At 38.9% G+C, this 23,445-nt stretch overlaps 1 protein-coding gene across 1 annotated transcript in view; it reads left to right on the top strand.

The window, feature by feature from the left end:
• LOC138192500 (protocadherin-15-like) overlaps positions 1–23,445 on the top strand; it is a 191,945-nt gene that overhangs the window by 62,508 nt on the left and 105,992 nt on the right. Inside the window, exons 4-5 of the mRNA XM_069139932.1 lie at positions 8,532–8,546; positions 9,820–9,885. Of these exons, the coding sequence (XP_068996033.1) occupies positions 8,532–8,546; positions 9,820–9,885 (81 nt within the window). The remainder of the gene's footprint in view (positions 1–8,531; positions 8,547–9,819; positions 9,886–23,445) is intronic.

Consider the following 23,445-nt stretch of genomic DNA (forward strand, 5'->3'; position numbering starts at 1 on the left):
TTGTACATACTGTACAGTGTGATCACATACTGGCCTGGCTCGTGCAAGTCCTTGCATTTTTGTTGAAATATTACATCGTCTCCTGTTTTAGCCATAAAGCAACCATTATCAGTAGGAAAGAAATTGTGATTATATTTATGGCTGCAGTCTGTAATTTGAAGGGTTGCTGGCAGAAATAATTATGAGGCAAATGTGCGCTGATTGGATCAGCGTCTGCCAGAAAATGATCCACAGTGCAGTTGGAGCAGCAGGTGAGACTGAGTATATTTGAGTTGTGGTTTGAAGGGTAATGGCGAATATGGGTGCTGTTGCCTCCCTTTGCCATTCACTGTCACCCAGGGATGATCTTGATTTGAGCAGAGATTTTCACCTCACCAACACCACATCCCTCATCTTCTCACTCATGAATCTCCCTGCTCTGCCCACCTCAAGGCGTCCTTGACTTTTGACTCTGTCAACTTGTTTGTTCTCTGTCTATCAAATGAAAATAGCAACCAGACGTTTTTAGATGGCACCGCGCTCTGGAGAGATTTCACATTTTCAGTTGACATCACAGTTCCTTTCAAGTCTTTAACTAATTAGAAAAGAACTATTATGATTCTCCTATTTCTAATTAATGTGGATGGAGACACGGTGTGAGAACAGAGGGCTGACTTTGACAAACCTTGTGATTTCAACACTAATCAATTAATGGATTTAATTGAAATAAAAGCTCCAAGTGTTTTGGTGTTATTGTCTCTCCTCAAATAAATTGATTCATGCAGGGACCTCTTAAAAGTATAATTTATATTAAAGACAGAAGCTTATTTGTGACTGCTACAGTCTGTCACTTTCCTGTAATTGACTAATAGCTCATTCCCATAAAAAATAACTTAAAAATGGTCTGCATCTGTCAAGATAAAAATAGCATATTTGTTTCAAGTAGAGCTGAAACTGTTTTCTGTTTCTATCGTCCCTATCTTTTCCATTCCATCTGTATTCTGTCTCCTAATTGCTTTCTTTGACACATTTTTCATCAACAATACTCTCTTACATGTTCCATCTTTTCATGGTCTCCTCCTTACCTTGCATTTTACTATCTCTGCTGTACTCTACGCCCCATGGTCTCCCCCTGCAGAGAATCAGTTCTGACTGTATGAATTTAAACACTGGAGTGTACCTTATCTTTGTCCATCTATCCCTGTGTGAGTGCACTAACATGCAGTCGTTGAACAAATGGTAATGAAAGGTCAAACTTCAGTCCAAACCCCAGTGGACAGGTGTACACTGTCCATACCTCCAAATCCCTCTGTCACTAAGTCCAGATGTCACACAAATGCGCGTGCGCACACCAATGCATACACGCTCAATCGTTATTTGTGTGTGTGTGTTTGTGCTTGTGCGTGTGGTGAGGTGTGGATTAGTAAATATGCCTGTGGACACTTCTGCCATGTGACATCAGCCTACCTTCCTCGCTGACACTATTTCCATCTCTGCCTGCTCCCTCTCTTTCCTTCTCTTCCCATCTGCACATCCATTCTGACCCACAATTGTTTGTCTATTTTTGGGATTGTCTGATTAGGGGCCAGATGTGCAGACTGTGTCTGGCTGCAGCAGAAGCCTGTGGAGTGGGGGAGCAGTGGAGTGACAGGGGGAAAGGGTTTTAATCTGCTCGCCAGTAGGCCGTAATCAGGCAGTGGGTAGCGGGAGGGAGGGAGGGAGGGAGGGAGGGAGGGGGGGGGGGTGCTCTCTTGGTAAGACTGGGCCCCGTGCTGCCTGGGGTCTGTACCAACAGGCCCATCTTGGAGCTCAGTACGTTAGCATGTGTGTGCTGAACTATTAACAGGGAGCGTGATTGCAACCTTCGCCCTGCTGTCTGTGTGGTTAACCTCCCAGAAACAAAGATGGGCAGTAGTGTGGGGGGAGTCTGAAGAAGAGTAGTAGAGAGAGTGTCTACAAGGGATTACATATCAGTAAAGTAATCCCCTTCTCTCTTCCATGATCAGCCACTAATAATTTACATGATGCTGCAGGAATTCATTTCTGTCTCTGACCTTCTTCTTTACTTTTACAATCACTCTTGCTGCCCCACTTGCCCCCACTGTTTCTTTTTTCACTGTCTGCCTCATTTTCTTTCAATTTTTGTGCCATACGCACATTGCCCTTAAAAAATGAACACGCGCACAATTACCGCAAGGAGCACGACAGAGAGAGAAACACTTCTAATGATTTGTAAGGAAAGAAAGCGATGTGGAGAGAGTAAGAAACAGTGATTGCACATGGAAACGGCACGAGAAGAAGCACATAGCACAGCGTGTCGTCGCATTGATTGAGCTGTTTTATTCTTGCATGTAAGGGAATAGTGAACGTCTTGGTGTCTTCATGTAAGGAGGACGTTGTGCTGCAAGTTTGGTTATCCACAAAGCCGAACTGACTCACAGATTTCCAACTGTTGTTTTGCACTGTGCTGGGTCGGAAGTAGCTGAGTACGAGTTATCTGCTATGATCATAATTGTGTTGCAACTGCATCAGATCTGTTACCTTAGGGAAGTCTATTGGCTGCAAAAATCTCTTGGGTATCAAGGGAAAAAAAAAAAATCTTAGATCAATGTATCAGAATCGTATTTTAAATTAGATTAAAAAAATTAAAAAAAAAAAGCTTTTTCAGGGAAGTGCAAGCAATGTGGATCTAAACTGTCGGCATCGAATCTGAGAAGACAATTACTTAAATGTTGCATTATATTGATTTTCTTATCTGTTCTGTATGTTTTGGTGATGGTTCATGTATTCTCTTTTTGATTTAATCTGTTAATTCTTCCATCCGACAGATGAACATGATACCCACTAAGGCTGGATGGCATTCATGGAAACATTCAGCAGCTGGATAATCAATTGTTGCTTTACTGATAACATGTTTGAGATGCAACAGCACTCCCTGAATACTGTTATAAATAACACAAGGTAGAAGTTAGAAGTAATAAAACGGCATGAAATATAAGAGGAGTATAAGAGAAGTATAACTGATGACGGTGAACTAGAATGTACAGTAGGTGTATGAAAATGCAACAGAGCAGTGCTAAGAGCTTTAGTAGACAAACCTACGAATGTAGCAGTGAAATCAACTGCAATTTTTAAACATCGTGCTTTTTGCACCGATCAAGTGCTTGTCCAATATGAACTGCATACCTACTTCTGCTACCTAAACACTGGGCATAAAGTGGAGATAGAAACTTGAGGCTTTTGCTGATTTTAACAGATGTGCATGATTGATGCTTTATTATAGTTTTAGCTCTTTTATTCCAATCTGTCATCACTTAATTATCTTAACCTTCAAAGAAAACGGCACATAATTTGAACCAAGTCAGCCATAACACAATATTTAACATTTAGGCCCCCCCCCCCCCCCTCTCCAGCTCACTCGTTAAATAGCAACTGTACTTGCGCCCAAGATTATTATTGTGTACATCAGTCTGCACACGATTTGTTTGCTCTGCAGAGAAGCATTCTTTTTTTACTGCTTGGTAAATCTGCCATTATAATATCTGTTTGCCCAGGTGAAAGTAAACCTGGCTTTTAAAGGAAATAGTAGATGACACATTGGTTTTATTTTTCCCTATTAATTAAGAGATTAAGTGCAACTCCTTTGAAGCATGCGCCTTTGAACTAAATACAACTTAGACAGTTCCCCTTAGATCATTTAAATATAGCTCTTATATTTATGTTACTTGTTATTGTATAATGTGAATGGTAATGCCCAGTTCTGACAACTGGTCCCTGTGGACAACTGGCCTTAGTCCTGCTTACTACATCACAGACTGCTGTTCTGTTTTGGCCTGCTGTTGCCCAAAAGCAGCCATTACCTGGCAGCTGGTGCCACTGGATAGCTGCCCTTTGTCCCTCTCACTGTCCTTTTGTCAGCCCCTACTGGACCTGTCCCAGAATGCCGCATTGCCCCACTGGACATGAATCCATGCAAAATATTCTCCATCAATCTAGCTGGGAAATTAAAAGTGTCCATGTTTGCTCTGTGTCCGCTCATCCCTACCCTGGGCTGTTTGCCACCTCTGCGATTAATCATAACTCTAACCTCTAACCTCGAGGTTTTTTTTAATGGGTGCTGGTCAAATCAGAGGTCAGCAGACATTTCAGAGATTTTTCCCTCAGGTGGACCATTGGTGCTGGGACTGAAAGAAGAGAAAATATCTAATCAAGATTTCCCTGACCTTGCCAGAATAACTTTCCACAGGCTCTGTCAGACATTTCCTTATCACTGCATAGGGCCTGATATTTATTTAAAAGGGCAGAAGCATTTATGATTGCGTATGGACATACAGTATGAAACATTTTATGATAAGAGGAACCTTGTGTTGAGTTGGCAGTTTCCCATCCATCTAAAGGATGAGAATTGAGTTCCCACTTTCCTCTTCATTGCTTTTGCCCTTTCTCAATAATCTTCCTACCTCTTTCCCTCTTTTTTTTTTTTTTTTTTTGACCCCTCGCTTTTCTTTGACAGTTTGTTTTGTATGACTGCCCACATCTAGAGCGGGCAATAATTTCGTATTTCTTAGTTATCTAAATAAGATGCTTCTGAGTCTTTGTAGGTGTATTGTAAAGGTCTGGCAGATTGATTGAAACAGTGCAGCCCTCTGAACCACCTTGCTTGTTAGGTTACTTGTCCTTTAAAGTATTTTTTTTTTTTTTTTTTTTTTTAAATCTCCATTGCCCGAGAAAGCAGCAGTTTGATTTATTGGTTGCTAAAAAGGTGCTTTTGCAGATGAAGGCACAGGCCATCGAATCGAGTGGCAGGTAAAAAAAAAAAAAGCCTTTTGAAACTAAATGTCAGTGAGCAGAATTCATCTCATCACTGTCTTGTTCCCCCGGTAATATAGCAGTTGATGGGCAGCTTTGTAATAACTTGAATTGCTTAGGAGGTTGTCTGAGGACTCTCTTATTCAAATATTTTCATGAAAGAACTAAAATACATGTGATACATTGGTGATGCATATGAAAGCTTTTATTTTATTTTAGGTGCATAGGAGTACATACTGGAGACGAAGAAAAAACCCGCTGCAGTCGTAAAAGCTTTAGTAATGAGTTGGGTACATGACCTCAGCCCTTAGGCCTCACATTTGAAACCAGTTTGCTGCAACATGCCTACAAACCAACAATCATCTACAGTGTTAATACAATGTGAGTTTGGTCAAAACAAGTTGGCGCATTACTTTGGGAGCACGACTCAAAAGCCAACAGGGCTTTTGAGTCATGCTCCCAAAGTAATGCCAATGAACATCAGTGTAATCTACCCAACTATTGCAAAAAAATTGCAGTTCTTTTGGCCTTACTTTTGTATCCTTTACAATTTGGTGAATGTACACGAAATTTAATCTAAATTAGACAAATTCAAACATCATAAAGATCCATGCAATGTTAGCTGAGAACATGTCAGTTTTCCTCTTGTAGTCAATAAGAGTTTGGATTCAGTCCATCGCACTGGTAGAACTAACAGCTACCCTGTTATAAATCCAACAAAGTCTGCAGAAATATACAATAGCGAATCTTTCATCCGTCATAGAAGCACTCAACCAGTGACAGAATCCAACAAATCTGATGGGAAGTGTGGAAGCTAGAAATCAATATTCAGTATGCACATTTAGTCGTACAAAATTCTACTGACTTCAGACCCCTCAAACAAAAGTTCAAGAGACCAAACACTAAGACATTGAACATGGAGAGTGAAACTTCCACTTCACACCAGAAGGAAGCGAGAGTTTCAATTTCCTTTGTGTAAAATCACCCTAACTTTAAAAAAAAAAAAAAAGAAAAGAAAGAAAAACACTGCTTGACGAAGGAGGAATTTCACTTGACTGAGGGCGGGAGATTCTCCGACAGATGATTCAACTGGTACATGATGTTACTCTAATGGCTTCCTCTTTTCTAATGGCATTGGCTTGCATAGAACATTACAGTTCTTTCCAATAAAATAATCTTTAAGTACTTTTTATATATATATATATATATATATATATATATACACACCTGCACAACACCTCAAACAGTCACCAGCCTTTTTTTTTTTTTTTTTTAATCCAACCACAATATTGTATCTGAAAATAAGGTTGATAGGAGGGATACTAAATGCTCTCTATTCTTAAAATCTGGTTACTGTTGAAAACACTCTCAAGTCCAAGACTGTTAACTGACCTCAGACCTCAGTAACAGAGGGCCCCATGCTCCTGCATACAGTTTTTATCGATTGCATTAAACATCTTCGCGAGACACACAACAATTTCTACAGAGCACTGAGAAAACAACAGTATAGTTACACTTTGTCCCTTATCCCCATTTTTCCCTTATAGACCGACATGTCAGACAAGTATACTCAACATAATGTAGTCACTGTATACAATATCCATCGTACTCTATAAAAAGTTTGGCTTTTCTCTGCAGTTTTAAATATACATCCTACCACACCAAACTATCTATGTATTTACCATCCTCTCCTTAACATCTCTATGCATCCACGATAAAAAGGGTAGCTTTTTAGGACGGGTCAGGCTCTGTCAGATTTGTAGATAAATGTTAAAATAGTGTTTGTTTACTACATATTTGTATGTGTTAGGGCCTGCGCACTTTACTTTGAATCATTATTTTGAGTGCTGTAGGCGGGGGTGAACAGGAGATGTGATGGGACAATTTGACACATTCTTGTAAAAATATAGAAAGGCATGGGGAAGTGACAAGGCCACAAAACATTTCTGATATTCTCTCATTATACTGGAGGACTTCTTAAATGGGAGGAAAGCTTGACATAGAACGTCAATAGAAAATATCACCCACTGCTAAAAGGTGTAAAAGTGGCAAGAAGTTGGGATCGTTTCAATTTAGTAGTGAACACGACTGTGAGCAGGCTTTGAGTTTTTCTGTGTACGTGTTCATGTTCACATGAAATTGAGTGCAACATGTTTGTTCTTTGATCGCAATATAGGACTGTTATCACTGCAAAATGGAGGTGCTATTCTTTATCTCTGCTGGGTTCTGCCTTTTGTCTTCAAAGTAAACTCTTCACATCTTCCTCTCCTAGTGCTGCAACTACCACTTAAAGCTGCGCATGCACACACACACACACACACACACACACAATTCTGCCTGAACACACATATGCAAAACTAACAAAACAGAATGTCTGTGATCGCTTAAAGATTCTCAAAATGAGTGCAAGACCCTTTTATTACACACACACACACACACACACACACACACGGGCACACTCTTCTACTTCACACAGAGTATATTCTCTGAGCAGATTTGCATACATATTTTGATGTTGCTTGTTGTTTGTGTCTCAGATTGCGAGGTGTGACCCACTTGCTCTGTTCATTTTGTCGCTATTAAAGGAAACCCGATTTCTCCGGCAGACAGGTACAGCTTTTCTAATTGCCATAAAATCACAGAAATGAACAGTGAGTACACCTTTAGAATTAGCAGTGCAACATAAGTATGTCTGTACGATTATTCCTCAAGGATTTTAAGTTTGGGTACGTTGCGTATGCCTTTCATCATATTGTCTTGTCCTGAGAATGGATCGTCCCACTGACATGTTAGGAGCGAAGACGAAATGCCTTGCATGGATGTAAATCTCAACTCTACATAAACTCTGAATAAAAAAACATTTCCATATCATGACACTATGAGGGGGAAGAAGAGAGTGAAAATGCAATTAATGATTTGCCTGACATATTCCCAACAGTAGCCTCAGGTTTTCATTGCCATTCAATTGCTAATTATTGTGTGTATCTACTCTGTGGAAACGGCCATGATTAAAAGATGCAGGCAGATCCCATCCAAAGCTTTTTATCTGATTAATTTGCACTTTTAAACCACCACATTAGTGATGGCTCGTGGAGATGCATATTTAATAAGAAAACTATCCACTGTTTTGCACCTGGTAACAGGTGCATAGTTGCACAAACAAAGTCAGGCAACAGAAGGCGGGTGTGAAACACGAGAGTGCTGACTGTTGATGCGGTGTCAATGTCCATCTCTGATTACATGTCATGTAAGACGACACCGCCTGACAGCAAGCTGCTTGCGATTCAATATCTGGCAAGATGGAGGCAGAGCGGTCTTTAAAGAGAGAGAATGATATTTTGAATAACTTCTTTGTGACTTTTCCTGCTCTTTCTTCCTTTCTTCTCTTTCCAGGTCACATATTACCACTAAATATATGGACATTTGACTTGACTCTTATTTACACTGCACCTCACTGCTTCTCTTGTGGAATGATGTCAGCCAGCATCTACTGGCAGTAACATGTAAAAACTGTGTGGTTCATTAACATCTAAGGTTTCTCTAAAGAAGTCCTCTTTAAAACTGCCTCTTCACCCCCCCCACCCCCATTTCTAATATTTCTGCTTTTATATAATGATATTTTTCTCTTCCTTCCTAACTTCAGAGCTCTTCCTTAACTGTTGCATGCTTCTTCTTTTTTTTTTTTTCCTTCCATGCTTCTGCTCTGCTTCCCTCTGGCTACACTAACCTCTGACTTCCTTCAGACTGGCAGTATGAGGGTAAGAGGGCAAGGATCTGTTATCCGTTTTCCTTTTGTGCTATTACATCCCGATATTCTCTCTTGCACCATGTCCTTCTATCTCACACCCCCCCCCCCCTCCCTCTCTCGCCTGTTGAAAGACATTTAATCCTGAACTTTCCTCACATCAGCTGCACAGCGCGTTGCCTCGAAGGCAGCGCCTATTCCTCTAGACGAGACACTTCCCTTTCTCCCGTCTCCTCCTCTCCACCTCTCCTGCTGCCCCATCTGGTGCTGTCTGTCAAGCTGCCATTACCTGTGTCCCATGTGCTCGTACCATCTCGCTGCTGTGACCTCCATCTGTGAAGTCGCTCCCGTCAGTGCTCTGCTTATGATGATGCCACATGCTTTCACCACCCTGTTTGTCCGCTGTCTGTATTGTGCAGTCCATTCCTGTTGATGTTTCTGTGGGAGCAGTTATTAATGCCGCCTGCTTTAAAAAGACGTATCGGCGGGGGAACCAATGGCATTACAGAAAGACAACATTTTTCGTTTTTTCGTCTTCACACCAATTAAATATTTAAACTGTCAGAGATTGTATGCCAGCCGCTTTTTTTTAAAAAAAATAAAAAATAATTATGTTGTTGTAACATTGCTGTTGGCAATATGTGGACGTCAGTCCTTCATTAATATTTTTGTACTTTTACTTAAATAGAATATTCAAAGTACTCAGCGCAGTTGAAAAACTAAAAGCAACTGAAGCTGGTCAAGGTGAAGATACTTTTACCTACTTTATAAATTAAAATAAGTTAATTTGCTCCAGCAGTTTCTAACCTAAGTGTTTATATTTTCTTGAGAAACTACTGGATAATTTCTCCTCTTTTGGCCTGAAATTGTAATTTTGATGATATTATCTTGGCTCTTTGGTTAACTGCTAAAACCTCATTTATGTCCCCCAACAGACAGTTAGTGGCAGTACTAATAGTAGTTCCAAGTAAGTTTATGGTATGCTTTGTTTAAAATGTTAAATAATTAACCAGGAAAAAAAATCTGGCATGAATTAAAACTAGTCAGTGAATTGTAATTAAGAGTTTAAATAAATGTACCTAGTTACTTTCCAAAACTTCTGTTTAACAACAGTTTTTGGCCTTACTTATAACTCTACTTTTATTTATTGTACTTATTATTATTCTTTGATTTTATTCTACCTAACACGCAATCATCAGCTACCATATTATTTCAAAGTAATATACACAACATACAGTAATAGAGTGTCTTTTATATTAATCCACGTGTTTTTCTTGTGTTTGCAGCATGTAAACTGTCCCGGCCTGGCCCCCCTGCAACCATAGTGACTATTGACGAGGAGAGCCCCAACGGTATGTACCAAACAGTCGCCCACCAACTCTATGTTCCTCTCTTATTTTTACTCCTACTTCACGCTGTATTCCAGAATGGTAAATGCTGCTGTGCTCAAGTGGGGTGGATTACACTGTAGGGATTATTTTTGTACTACAGTGACTGTTACTTTGGTAACATAATACATATTAATACTTGGCCATTCGGGACTGTTGAGCGTTGTAGTGTAGAGTAAAGCTCAGCTTGATGCAGGCGGGTAGAGGAGATGTTTAGTCAAACACGATGGTTTGTTATTTTGATTGCGTTTTGAATTAAAGATAAATACATTGTGGTTGTTCTTGGCTTGTATATTTGTACTGCTCTCCCAGGGTAAAGACGGTGCGTGTGTCTCTCAGTGAATGCAGATGGTGTTTGGCATGCAGACTTGATGTGGGGCTCCGTTAATGAGTTGTCTGCTCCCAGCGCAGGTTGTATTTACCTGTGCTACAGCAGTACAGGAATCACTGAAGCATTGATCAGACACGCAGCACTCGAGTGGGTCAGGAGAAAACTATTCTGTGCCTCCTTTTTCATCTTTCCTCTGCCCTCTTCATCACCTGCACCCACTTCTCAGCTGTCTCGAGTTTCCCTCTCTTTTCCTCGCTCACCTTCAGGGCTCTTTGCGATAATGCGTTTTGTTGACAAGTATGTCTTTACGTGCAAATATGCGTGTATATGTGATAGGGAGTGCTGACTGCTGCTTGGGAAGGAGCTATACATCCATTGAGGGAATGAGAAATGTTTTTTTTCCCTAAATGGAGCAGGTGTGTGTTTGTCTCACTGTCCCTGCAGATATTAGTACTGCAGGTTAATAGAGTTTAATGAGCAGCTCTCACTACAGATGGTATTCAGAGCTTATTTATACAATCACAACAATATTTCACAGATACCCTGCTTCCTTGCGATACTGTATGTGCTCTGTTTCGTGGGTGGCTCTGTATGTTAGTGAGAAAATGTATGTGCACATATGCACACGCCTTATGTGCATATTTGTATCGAGATACTATGAATGGGCGGCTCTGCATCAGGTATGACTGCCCATTCATCAGCGCAATGGCCTACAATTCAGGCTGTCATAGTCTCACCTACTCCTTCCTCTCTGTTTGTGCAGCTGTGATTTAGGGCTTTGATCGATTGCTGGGGGAATTTGTGAGATGGAGGTGGCCAAACCTCTATCCGAAAGCCTCTCTCGGCCCACATGTGCCGATGCTCTCTGTGAGGGATTTGCACTAATCTTCTTCATAAAGCTCTCATTTACCTGGGATATGGGTCTCTTCTGGCTCCTCCATCCTTTTATTTATCTCTCCGTGATGAAACGGGCCAGTGCCCGTCCACTCCATAATGGAATGTAAAACAGGCAAGCCGCCGTTATTGACCAAGGCAATTATCCTTCTAAATGTGTTTCATCTCTCTTTTTCTGTCACACAGAAACCATACAAATGGCACATAATAAGATCCCATCTTTTTTGAGTATTTGCCTTTATATCTGTTCATGTCTGTGAATGGGAAGGAAAACAACATAATCACCCGTCTGTCTGGCTTTGTTTAGTCAGGGTCAGAAAAGATGGACAAACAAATAAATATATAATCCTCTCCCTTAGCTTCACAGAAGAGCAAATCTAATCTGAAGCAGAAGAGCCATGAAACTATAAGGTTCCCTGTGGATAAAGTGTGTTGTTCAGAAACATGATAACATTTTCAACTTTTAAGGCACTTTACTGTGTCAACAGTTGTTCATTCATAGATTGTCTGCGTGGAATTATATTTGACTCGGGGCACACAATAGACTCTGTCGTAGGCATCGTGAAATAAGCAAAATTTCTTGCCCTTTTTTTCCATTTTGCTATGTTTTACTCTGAGGTTTTCACTTTAGGAAGAGGAAAGTCATGAGGGGATAGCAACCCAGTTGCTCAAATGAAGCGTAACATGTTTAATTTATCTAAGCTGCTGCTTCTGCAGACCTGCTGACAGGTTCCAGACACAACACATAAAGTCTTACGCTCTTGAAAAGTCCTCCCAAAGCTCGTCTTCTATAGGTTCCTTTGCGTTTTCAGCCTTTGAGCTAAATCCAAAAGCATTTAATCAGATTGAAGAGATTTCTATCTGTATAGGGGCAGCTGCATATGTGAGGAGAGAAAAGAGGCAGTGGTTGAGAGGGGGTGTATTTTTCCATTGACAGAAGGCTTCCTATGAAAACAGTTGGGAATCAGTGTGTCCATGAATGAGAGTGTTGTCTCCTAGCTTTTATCTTGTCTCTGCAAATTCATGATTTATATCAACTGTTGCCTGAAGCGTGTGAGGATACTCTCCATCCTCTGCATTTTGAACAACAGCTTACAGGACATCAAAATGAGTGTTACTGAAGGACTTTATTAAAGGGAAGTCAATTTAGTATTCTTTTGTGGTGTGCTGCCAAGGTAAATTAACTCTAAATGCTGATAAATCATTGCATTTTGATGAAGGCTGACATCCCCTTCAATGAGGCAATCAAAGTAAAAAAAATCCTCCATAGACAGATGATGCAGGTAATTGTGTCACTTAAATGTATGTTTGATTTGAAACATTATGGCCTGAATGCTCAAAAACAAGTGGTTTGATGGGAAATCAAACCTAATCTCTGTTGGTAAAGGTATGCAACGCTGCAAGCTTTGAAAGGGGTTCCTTTGGTTACTGCTACTTTTCTTTAGTACAGTAGGTGAAGTATAGGTGGACCTGGTTTAGATCAAAACAGCCCAAATAATTTGATTCATATAACTGACCATTTTTAATTACTTGCCTGCAAGTCCATTGCAAGTACTGGGCAGAGGTCCAGCTTGTACTTATAGCCAGCGATATAACCAGGCTCACAGTAATTGTTATGACAAGCACTTTGATTGATTCATTATAAGCCTCCCATTAGGACTACAGTCATCACCAGTCTTAAAACTACAGCGGAGATTTAGGGCCATGAAGGAAAAAAATTAAAGAAATAAGAAGACTTTTTTAAAATTTTACCTTTCAAGAATAATGTTGAAATTTCAAGAATAAAGTTAAAATGTTGTATGCCTGGCACTAACACTAAATGTTTGACCTTATTCTCAAAATGCAAATAAAGAAACGTGTATATAGTTCTCTCATTAGTTCTCTTAATGTAGAACTAATACTCCATTGCTTAACACCACCTAAAAGAGGGGTCGATGATGCAAATTTCACATTCGCATCATATGCTGTTAATATTACCCAAGTGCAGACCGAGGCACAGTATTATCTTGCATGCATATCCACATTTCAGGACTTGTCTATTTAATTATAACTATGCTCAGTTTCATTACTTTTTGCATGGGCTTAAATTTGTTTTCTTATACGTAGAGAGGATTCACAAAAAAAACCTGCACTTTTTTTATTTTTTTTTTTTTCAATACAATATTGATTAAAATTGAGAGTGTTACTTTCAAGAGCACTCCAACACTTTGTGCCCTTTTGTTGTTACAAGTACTCAAACCAATCATTCATGTGATGAAAAGTACACACTTGGGAGGAAACAATGCCCTTTGTCTGACTCTGCCTCTTCACGCTTGTCTCTGAACTCGCACCGCTCCACACAAAGCTCACCAGACAGAAAATGAAGCGATGACTGCAGCAGTGTCTGTATAAAGACGAACAAAGTGAGCCACCTAAAACTTGTGTGGTGGTTCAGCTCTTTTCTCAGGTCGGTTTTCAACTTTTAGTTGCTTCTGTTTTTACACCGAGTACAACTTGTCACAGAGCAGCCCTGACATGGCATTAAAAGATTTGACAGAGCTGAGAAAATACAGTGCCAATGCTGAATACCATGTCTGTTTAAAGGTCTCTTGTCTCATCCTGGATGACGATCTCTTGAGTGGTGCTGGCTTTCCTCCTGAGCAAAATACCAGGTCCTATGTCTGCAGGATTCATAGGGCTGGTAGGCATCTCTAGAAAGGGATAAATGTTTGAGGTTTAAACAATTAATGAGATGCCTATGTGAGTTTTTTTTCTCAGCCACCAAGGACTCATTACCTTCTCTCCTTTAAGTCAATCCAGTCCCTCAATCTCCACCAAGCTTGTCATTAGTTAAATCATGCTCTCTGTTGCTTCATTCATTTACATTGACATTTAGAATATGTAGTCAGTTTTAAGGCTTTCCTTTTCTTTATATCTATTTATTCCTTTTTTACATTTCCTTACGTGACATCTAGTAGGAGCTTGCACTGGAAATTAAATGCGTACTTCAGATTAAGGGTCAAATTCTTGAATTAACATTGAACTACCTTAGACCTACAGTACCCGAAACATTTTTATTCAGTTAATTGTACCTGAAAGGCAGTTAACATTTTCTCTAAAGATATAGTCCAACATTAAGCTAATAGTCCAGTTAGAAACCCCCCAAGCATGTAGCAGTATGCCTCGCTATGATGAATCTTCAAACACCTATATCCCTGAATGCTACTGGATTCAAACAATAGTAGTTGTCAGCAGGGGAGCAAAGTGATGTATAGGGCTTTCAGTGTCGCTCTGTACAAATGGCAAGGGTATAATTTGTAACTCTTTTACCAAGTGTGGTAAAAAAAAAATATATATATATATATATATATATATATATATATATAAACAGCCAGCAGTGAAGCAGTGTCCCTCTCTTCACCAAAAGATCAGTATATATATATACTGATCTTTGCATTGCACTGTTACAGAGTTAACTAACTGTACGTACAATACTGTAGCTGCTTTGAAAAAACAGTGCGGGGTGCAGGTAGCAGTGTACTAGAGGGTGAGGGTTGCTGTATGTCTATGTGCTGGCTGTTTTAGGATGGGCTTTTCAGAATCTCAAAATCACAAATATTGAGCACTATTATGACAGTTTTTGGTAGTGTGTCATCAAACATGAACATCATGTTGACTGTGGTCTGGCAGGAGGGTCGATTTCAAACGGCTTAAATTTTTAAGACCATATTGAACATTTGTTATGATATTCTCCCAAGGTTCGCTCTAATTTTGCTGATCAGGACTTTGGACATCACTGTTGTGCTTAATAATTGCAATTTAACAGGAGTGGAAACATCTGGACAAGTGGGGCGGCGTTACCCAAGTGGGCAATTTGATTTCGTGAAGCTGTGAATCTGTTACTCAAAACAAAACGAGCACTGCTGTCTTGTGTGCACATACATTTTTAGCATGTGTATGTGCCCGTGCTTATTTCTGTGTAAGTGTAGTTACAGAGGCTGTGTGAGTGAATGATACTTAACCTGGGACATGTTGCTGTTGTTCGTGACCTTCACTTTTTTTATATATATAATTTTCGGCAGATGTCTAATTATTGTTCAAACGCATTCTCTCTCCTCCTGTTTCTGTGTTACATATTCAGACACAAACAAACACGGTCCCGTCCAGTTGTGATTATTGCCAAGTCATCAATATATAATTAGAGCATAGCTGAAAGGCCGGGATTAGTGCACAACACCTGCTCATTGTGGATTAGAGAGCAAAACAGGAGGGCGGGACACCGAGTGAGGCTCAGTTGCTCACCACATACAATACATTGTGACTGCCTGAGTACAGAACCTATTTTTTTTTTTTTTTTTTATAATGTATTCGCCTAACGAGCCATTATCTTTATATAACACAATTTATGATCAACTCTTCTGCTTTCCAGACACTGAAGGTCTTTATTTACCAGATTTAAAGTGGCCCGCAACAGCCTGTACTTGCCCCTACTATTCCTGTAAAGGCTATTGTTTTTTTGTTTTTTTAGAAGTGGAGAACATATTAGTGCTTGATGTGCAAATAAAGACAGCAATTACAGTATATTGTGGAGATAAACGGTCAGCATAATTACTTCTGTTCCTGTTGTAAATCACGTTGTGCTTATCCTCATTACGACAAAGAAACAGGCCTTTCATGTGTTAAGCTGCACTGTATCATTGTTTGCATGAACCTACTTGGATTCTTTGGGGTTTTAAATATCAATGAAAAATGCTCAGTCTTTGCAAATGCAAATAATCTCTGAGTCAAATTGCTTAATTTAACTGAATGTGTTTACTTTATGCATGATCAGAGAAAATCACAACAAGTAAGCTGTCTGTACTAAGTTTACCCCAACTATTTTATTTTAAAAGTCATAGTGAGAAATGGCTTTTTTGTGAGTGCTGGCCCTGGTGGGAGCACACAACCCTCACTACATTATTCAGCTGGTTTTCCCCCAGAATATGGTGGGATTGTCACCCTGATTAATAGTGTCATCATAAAATATTTTTTTTTCATTCACGTCTCTCTAAGGGAATCCCAGTGTTCTTTCACTGCAGCTTCTCCCCCTATGTACGTGAAGAGACTATAGAGCAGACTGATAGTTGCTACGTTTCCACACTGTACTGTGGTGCAGATGAGATGGGAAACTGCAAAAAAAAAGTTGCCTTCTGCATGAGCAACACCACAATAAAACCTGTTTGACAAAAGACAAAACCCTGAAAACTGTTTACACCTTTTATTCTATAATTCACTTGACAGTGGATTGTTTTTTTCTCCCCCAAGGCTGCAGAGCCAGCATTATGTTGATCGCATCATCAGTAGAGAGTTGCTTGGACTGTTTTACTAAAACAGAGATGCCAGGTTTGTGAACACCATAATGATGTTTGAGGCAGTTTTAATGAGGCTGGCATTTTATAACTCATAACTGTTAATACTGCAATGCAATTAAGGTTAATCAAAACCACCATGAGTCTTTGGAGTGGTACACAACTCATTGCCAACAAAAAGCAGCCAGAATTTAGTTAATTTATTTTACATAATACTACAATTTGAAAGAAGTTTTGGTGGATTGCTTCTCGTACATATTGAAGGAACAGCATTTTAAATTGCAGGGGAACATTTGTCTGTGTGTCAGTGTGTACTAGCATCCTATTTTCTTTTGAAACCAAGTCAAACCTGCTCTTAAGGAGGCATATAAAGCCGTCTTTATTATTGGATTTATTTGTGTTTTTCAGATGGTAATTTACATTCCTCTGATGATTAGATACAGACCATTCATCAATTCATTTTTAATTAATAAATTATAATGAGATCATGCATTAGTTTAATCCTCACAGTAGGTTGAACAGACATTAAAATGATTGGTCATTTGTATTTCATGTTTCGAGTTCATTTTAACGCAACAGAAACTGACAAGCAGAGTAAAGCATGTTGTTCAACAAATAGAAAGTGGCTGTATCGATTGACTGACCACAGTCCTACTTTTGTGTTGGTCATGGTTGTAAAGTGGTGACTTCACAATTTGCCATTGATTCACCTATTTACACACACACACACACACACACACACAGAGCAATTTAGGGTTTGTTCAGTTGCCAAATGATTAATCCACTGAGCCCGAGTTTACACAACTCCCAGCTCTACTTCTTGAGCTACAACCTCCCACTTTGCTGTGAGTCTGATGCCGCTTACCTACGTACTAACACTCACCATTTTTACTGCATAAGTGTGTTCAGACTGTCAAGTATGGAAATATAATGTACACCATAAGTAGCCAGTTTAAAATGGTCCAACATTTTTGTCTGAAATGCTGGACAAGTTGCATATTTGGCCACGTAGAGGAAAGGGAGAAACAACCAATGTATTTACAAACTGCAGCCACCAAGGAAGATATAGCTTTTTTGCAACACTGCACAAGAGTGTTTATTTTTCACTAAGTACCACCATACTGCTCCCGGACAAAAGCCATCAGTGTGTATGTTGTGTGCATTAAACAGAGGGCACAAAAACACGTTCTTCTCATGGTAAGATAGTTAAAGCTGGAAGATATGTCGGCAGGTGACGCATTCACATGCTACGGTTATTTCCAGTGAGTGCAGGGCGGCAGTGTGCGGTTTGAGACATTTGAAATTAAAATACTACACAAGTAAAAGTGCTAACATGTAAGATTACTCATATGTGAGTGTACTAAGGGAAGTATATCATTTGGAACACAGTCTGAGTCTTTGCTATAGAGATGACTTAGTGGGTCACCCACTTGGTTTCAACTGAAATATCCCACCAACCATTGGCTGGATTGCCATTACATTTTGTTCAGGCATTTGTAGTCCCAGGGTCATGAAACCTGAGGATCCCCAAACGTTTGATATCGTGCCAACAGGTCAAAATGTTCACTTATTTATTGAAACATTAAAAAAAAACAAAAAAAAAAACAGAGAAAGTCCAGTTTTTAACCTTGATAACATGTGTATGTGGCATTTTTATACACTAGAAGACATGACACAGATTCACACAACCAGGGTTTCAAACATCACATACCGGAATAACCAATCCCATCAACTGGCAGGGTGAGGCTTTCCATATCATCAAGTTGCAGCTTGAACCAGCAGCTCAATGATATGGAGGTGGTTGAAGATAGAGATGGGGACTACTTGCATATTCATAGACCTGTACATGAATAAAGGAAAATGTGTAGTTATAAACTGTATAAACGATTACATTAAATGGATCATGACATTTAGTACAGACATTCATGTCCAGTTGTGGTGAATGAATCTTTCTTTCTTTTTTTTTATACTGTTCTTTTATGTTTCTTGTAGTGCCATTATCAGGTCAAGAATTTGTCCAATAGTTTGATTTATGATCAAATACCTGCAAAAATTACGACAGCCTCAGCTCTACTTTGCCAGTGTTAGAATTTAGCGCAGAGCACTGCTGAGCCTGAGGGCAGCTTTACAGAGACTCTAACTCAACTGTAGACTCTTAATATTGTTATTTAACATACACATAGTTGGAAATCAAGTTTGCAAAATTCTTTTAAAAATAAGAAGTTGCAAATAGAAGAAAATTGTATAATTGCCACTATTTTTATATTAAAACTAATGTGTGTCCAAATCACAGTGACAAGGTAGGGTGCTGCTGGGACATTGGTACGGTTGTTATTGTTATCCACAACACACACTGTATATGCCAAGGCTAAGCGACTTTTCCTTGCTTCCCTGATCTCTCAGCAAGTGTCCTTGGTAACTTATAAATGAGGCAGAATGGGATGAAATATATGAGAGAACAGTTGGCTGTCAGATACAGTGATTCTCTCCGATTTTGAGTGGGTTCTTCCTTTATATTAAATGACTATGATTACATGCACACAATAAACTAATTTGTTGTTAAGGCAGTAAATTACATGCACTTTAGTAACCTAGGTGGCATCAAAACTGTGTTTGGTAACAATATGTCTCTCCCCATCACCATTGTACCCTCTGCAATCGTAATCTTTTTTGTATTCGTGATAGTGAAAGAGAGTGTTTTTTTTTATTTTTTATATCTGAACATATGTTGCAGGGAGAGGATAGTGTTGTGTGCGAGGACAGTTTCTACTTCACACAAAACTCTGCTAATGGCCAAGACATCCCAAGTCTACCTGTGAACCAGTTTTTTCTCAAATCATTACTCCAATTAAGGAATCCCCGTTTCTCAAACATAATGTCTATGAATTACACTTATTTTATTGCAGGAAGCTGATAATACATTTGTTACTTGTTGATGAAGGCAGTTTTATTTTCAGTTTGCTTGTATTTTTAAGATTGGCTGTCAGACTAACAGAGGCTGTGATGAAGCTGCAGAGTATTCGGTCACTGCGATGTTGAGACAAACTCATGGTTAGATTTGAATATGATTATTGTTCACATTGGACAACTAAGTTTTAATTCCAACAGAAATATGTTAGGTTCTTTGTTTGTGATATTTTTTCAGAAGGAATTTAAAATGATCACAAAACACTGCCGGGGTTAAATTTTGTCGTCATTAAAAACTAAAGATCCTTTCTTGTGTCCTGTAACAGTTTGGACATATTGGTGAATATTCATCACTCTCTCCCAAAACTTAGAAACAGGAGAGATGAGATTGTTTCATTTCTCATGTCATTTCAAGCCAATATAAAGTTGCAGAGGGAATTGCTTAAAAGTGATGGCAGCTCGACTCAGGATATGTTCAAACTAACATTGTAGGGATGCACAAAGGCTTTCTGTCATTTATTATACACCCAGTTTGACTTGAAAAAGCCGTTATCATCACAGTATTTATTGGCAAGTAGTTGTTACTGTAAAATGTTGCAAAATTCCAACTGAATCTTTTAGATGTGTTCAACAAAGACATTGATATTTTTCCCAGGAAAAAAATTATTGATTTATCATTGTTCGACATCTACTCAATAGTCTGATAACAGCCATATCAATTGCATTCTCAATTGAGCCGCTCCAGCTGTAAAGATCCTCTATTTCAGATGTAGAGATACTAATCAAGCATGCTAGAGGATGGTTAAGAATATATGACTAAGTGTTTGTCCACATATCATTCAGTTACTTTGATACACACTTTGAATTTAAAAATCTAATCTCGACAAAGTTATTTGTATCCTGCTTCACTCTTGATTTTTAAATTGTGCATTCAAAGCGGAGCAGCACCCTGTTGAACTGAATTATTAAAGACGTGTTATTTACGAGCTCAAAATGTCCTCATGTAATTGATGGATCACCATGGCACTGTCGACAAATCCAAAGCTGTCTGGCATTTAAACATCGATAGGACTTCAGTCGTAGATTGAGCTTGTCCATTCTCTTGTGAAAAGCACTACATCTCGCATACAACTTCATGGCAATGAATGCCCTTTCGTTCCTGGAAAAAGGTTTCTCATTTAAAGGTTTTGACCTAAAAGGCTGTAGGGGAGCAGATGAAGGTCTTGGACACACTGGAAGTAACCCTAGATTCTACACCACGTGGTTGATGTAGAATCATCTGACATATTGTGTGTGTTGTCACTGACTTCGTGCTTGGACATGTCCTTTTGCTCTGCAACCATTCTAAAAGCTTTTGGGAGAGTAAAAGACAACATTCTGTAAAGAAATATGTAATATGTAAAGATTTCTATCGAGTAATTTGATATCGTCACATTTTTGGCAGCATGAATTGTTCCAACCACCAAATTACCCAAACCAAGGTTTGTGTTTGTCCATGCCCCTCACGGTGTAGTGATTTTTGAATTATAACAGTGCGTGCTCATGTCACGTAGCCTGCTGCTTACAATCCACTACCTCCAATGCAGAGCAAACAAATTGGATGGCAATTATCATTATGGTGACTGGGAACACGGTTATAGATGCTTCTATAGATAACCTTGTAAATGGTACATTATTGACTTCATTGTGATAAAATCTATGTATCTTGGAATTAAAGGTTAAATAAAAAATATCTATATTATATTCTTCAGTCTGTACTTTTTTGTATTGTTTAGTAGATAAAGCAACAACAACCTTTCTATCTACAGCTTATTATCAGCACACTGCTGATGGCCTACTGTATTTTTCTCTACCATCCATTAAATCTGTGTTGTCCATCTTCTCTTTCACCACACAAGCCATATGCTCCCTGGAAAAGTCTAATACAGCACTTGATTCTTATATACATAATACATCACCATTCCACAGTAACTGTTTATTCAAAGTGTATATCATAACAGACTTACGTTGATTAAAAGAGAGCAGATTGTTTAAAGAAATAGGCCTCCCTGATCCACTTATGATTAGTTGTATAGTCTATGTCAATGTTTACTAAACTGTGTATTTCATTCATTCACTCAGGACTGCATAAAAGGCTGCTTAGACTGAAACTAAACCTCTTTACATTGTCATTAATTTATTAAAGCTAAACTGTCAAAATGCATTTGCTGGGCCCATTTATCTCAAATGGTGATATTGCACCAAAAGAAACAAAATTATCCCAACTATGTGGCAGATATGGGTGAGACTCAAAATTAAATAGTAATGTCACATTTGCTAGCTCGTTAATATAATTTGATGACACTGTGATATCTGCTGCCTCACTCTTTTATTTTATGAAAGTTTCAGCACATTCCAGCATTCTCATTTTCGTCAAGAAGCAAATTAGGTTTTGAAATATTTTTTTTCATTCATTCACAGATGTGTGAAGAATTTTAAATTATTAGATTTTTCTTCTGCTCCAGCACAATTAAAATCAACTGACAATGTATGCCTGTACTATACACTTACAACATAGTATGCCATTAATTTGATTTTACAGGCTTATTTATGATGACTTTCTGTCATCTTCATTTCTACCAGGTGATGCCAACAAATCTTTGGACCCTGGGAGTACTTGTTTCACTACAACCAACATGCCTTAACAATTACAAAGCAGACAGAAATCTGTGGGAATCAGTAGCTGTTGCCACATTTGGCAACTGGCCCAAAAGGTTTCTTTTTTCCAGCTTTTTACTTTTTTTTTTTTTTTTTTAAATAATTTTCAAACCAGCCTGGATCGTGCAGAGGCATGAGGCGCTGCTTTGGAACCTGTGCACAGATCATACTTTAGATGTGCAACATTATGGAAGTTGGCAGACAGTAGAGTTCCCACTGCTAGATGCAGTCAATGAAATTAGAGTGCTTTTGTGTGTGTGTGTGTGTGTGTGTGTGTGTGAGAGAACGCATTTTGTTTTTTTGTCATTTTTGACTGGACAAGAATCTAGCCCCAATTACTGTAATCAGGAGTTATGCCTCCCAGATCACATGAAATGTTACAGATAGAAAACATAATGCCCTGAATGGTTTGGCTGCATCATATCATCTCCTATCATTCAATCAAATACACTGGCCTATACTCTGCACTCACTTGATGCAGGTCATCTGGTTATCCTCGGAATAAATTGAAGTTTTGATGGTAGCAGAGCATCTGCCCAACTTTGGAACACAGATGGAGTCTGATCCTCTCAATAGTGTATGATAAAACCAGGGATCAAAACCCACGGTTTTTTTTATTTTATTTTTTTTATCCCATATGGAGTGGAATAGCCTGTACAAAACATCTTTCCTCAACATGCTCTAGCCTGTACACTTGTTTGCATGTGTGCACACAAAAGACCAAAGATATGTGTTTTAATGTTTGCTGTCTTTGTACTCTATGTAATTTTGAATGGTTGATGCATATTGGGTATATACATGTTGATATCCCCTTTAGGATTAACTGTAATTACTTAAGCACTTGCCTGACTTTTCATTCAACCTCAAACTGCAGTTTATTACTAAAATCCTAAAAAAAAAAAAAAAAAAACTATTGACACATTCTTTCATGTACCAATCCTCAACTATCCCTGTGTTTCGGGCAGATTTTCAAACTTGCTAACTTGGTACACTAAGATGCCGAACATCTTAACATTATACCTACTTAACATCAACTTCCTAACAGTGTCACTGTGAGCATGTTGTGAGCTGCTCGCAGGGCTGTTAACTGTTAATGAGCATTCAGACCAAACAACCCTGTGGTAAAACATTGCAGTGGGCTTTGTTGGTGGGGTGTATCTATTCGGGCATTGGAAAAGTTATCACAGCAGCTTTTTCTTTTACTTTCATCATACCAATTGTTCACAATGTACCAGCAGTGTTCAATATGTCAAAATGCCGTGTCCTGGTTATTGAATCGTGGTAAAAGTTAAGCTTTTTTTTTTTTTCTCCCCCAGAGCTTTCTCTTGCAGCCTTTTCAAATGAGCGCTAGCTTTAGTCTTGCTGTAA

This window comes from Embiotoca jacksoni, unplaced genomic scaffold, assembly GCF_022577435.1.
Source record: "Embiotoca jacksoni isolate LCO1_2020_lvr unplaced genomic scaffold, fEmbJac1.0.p SCAF_87, whole genome shotgun sequence".
In the NCBI taxonomy this organism is placed as follows: Eukaryota; Metazoa; Chordata; class Actinopteri; family Embiotocidae; genus Embiotoca; species Embiotoca jacksoni.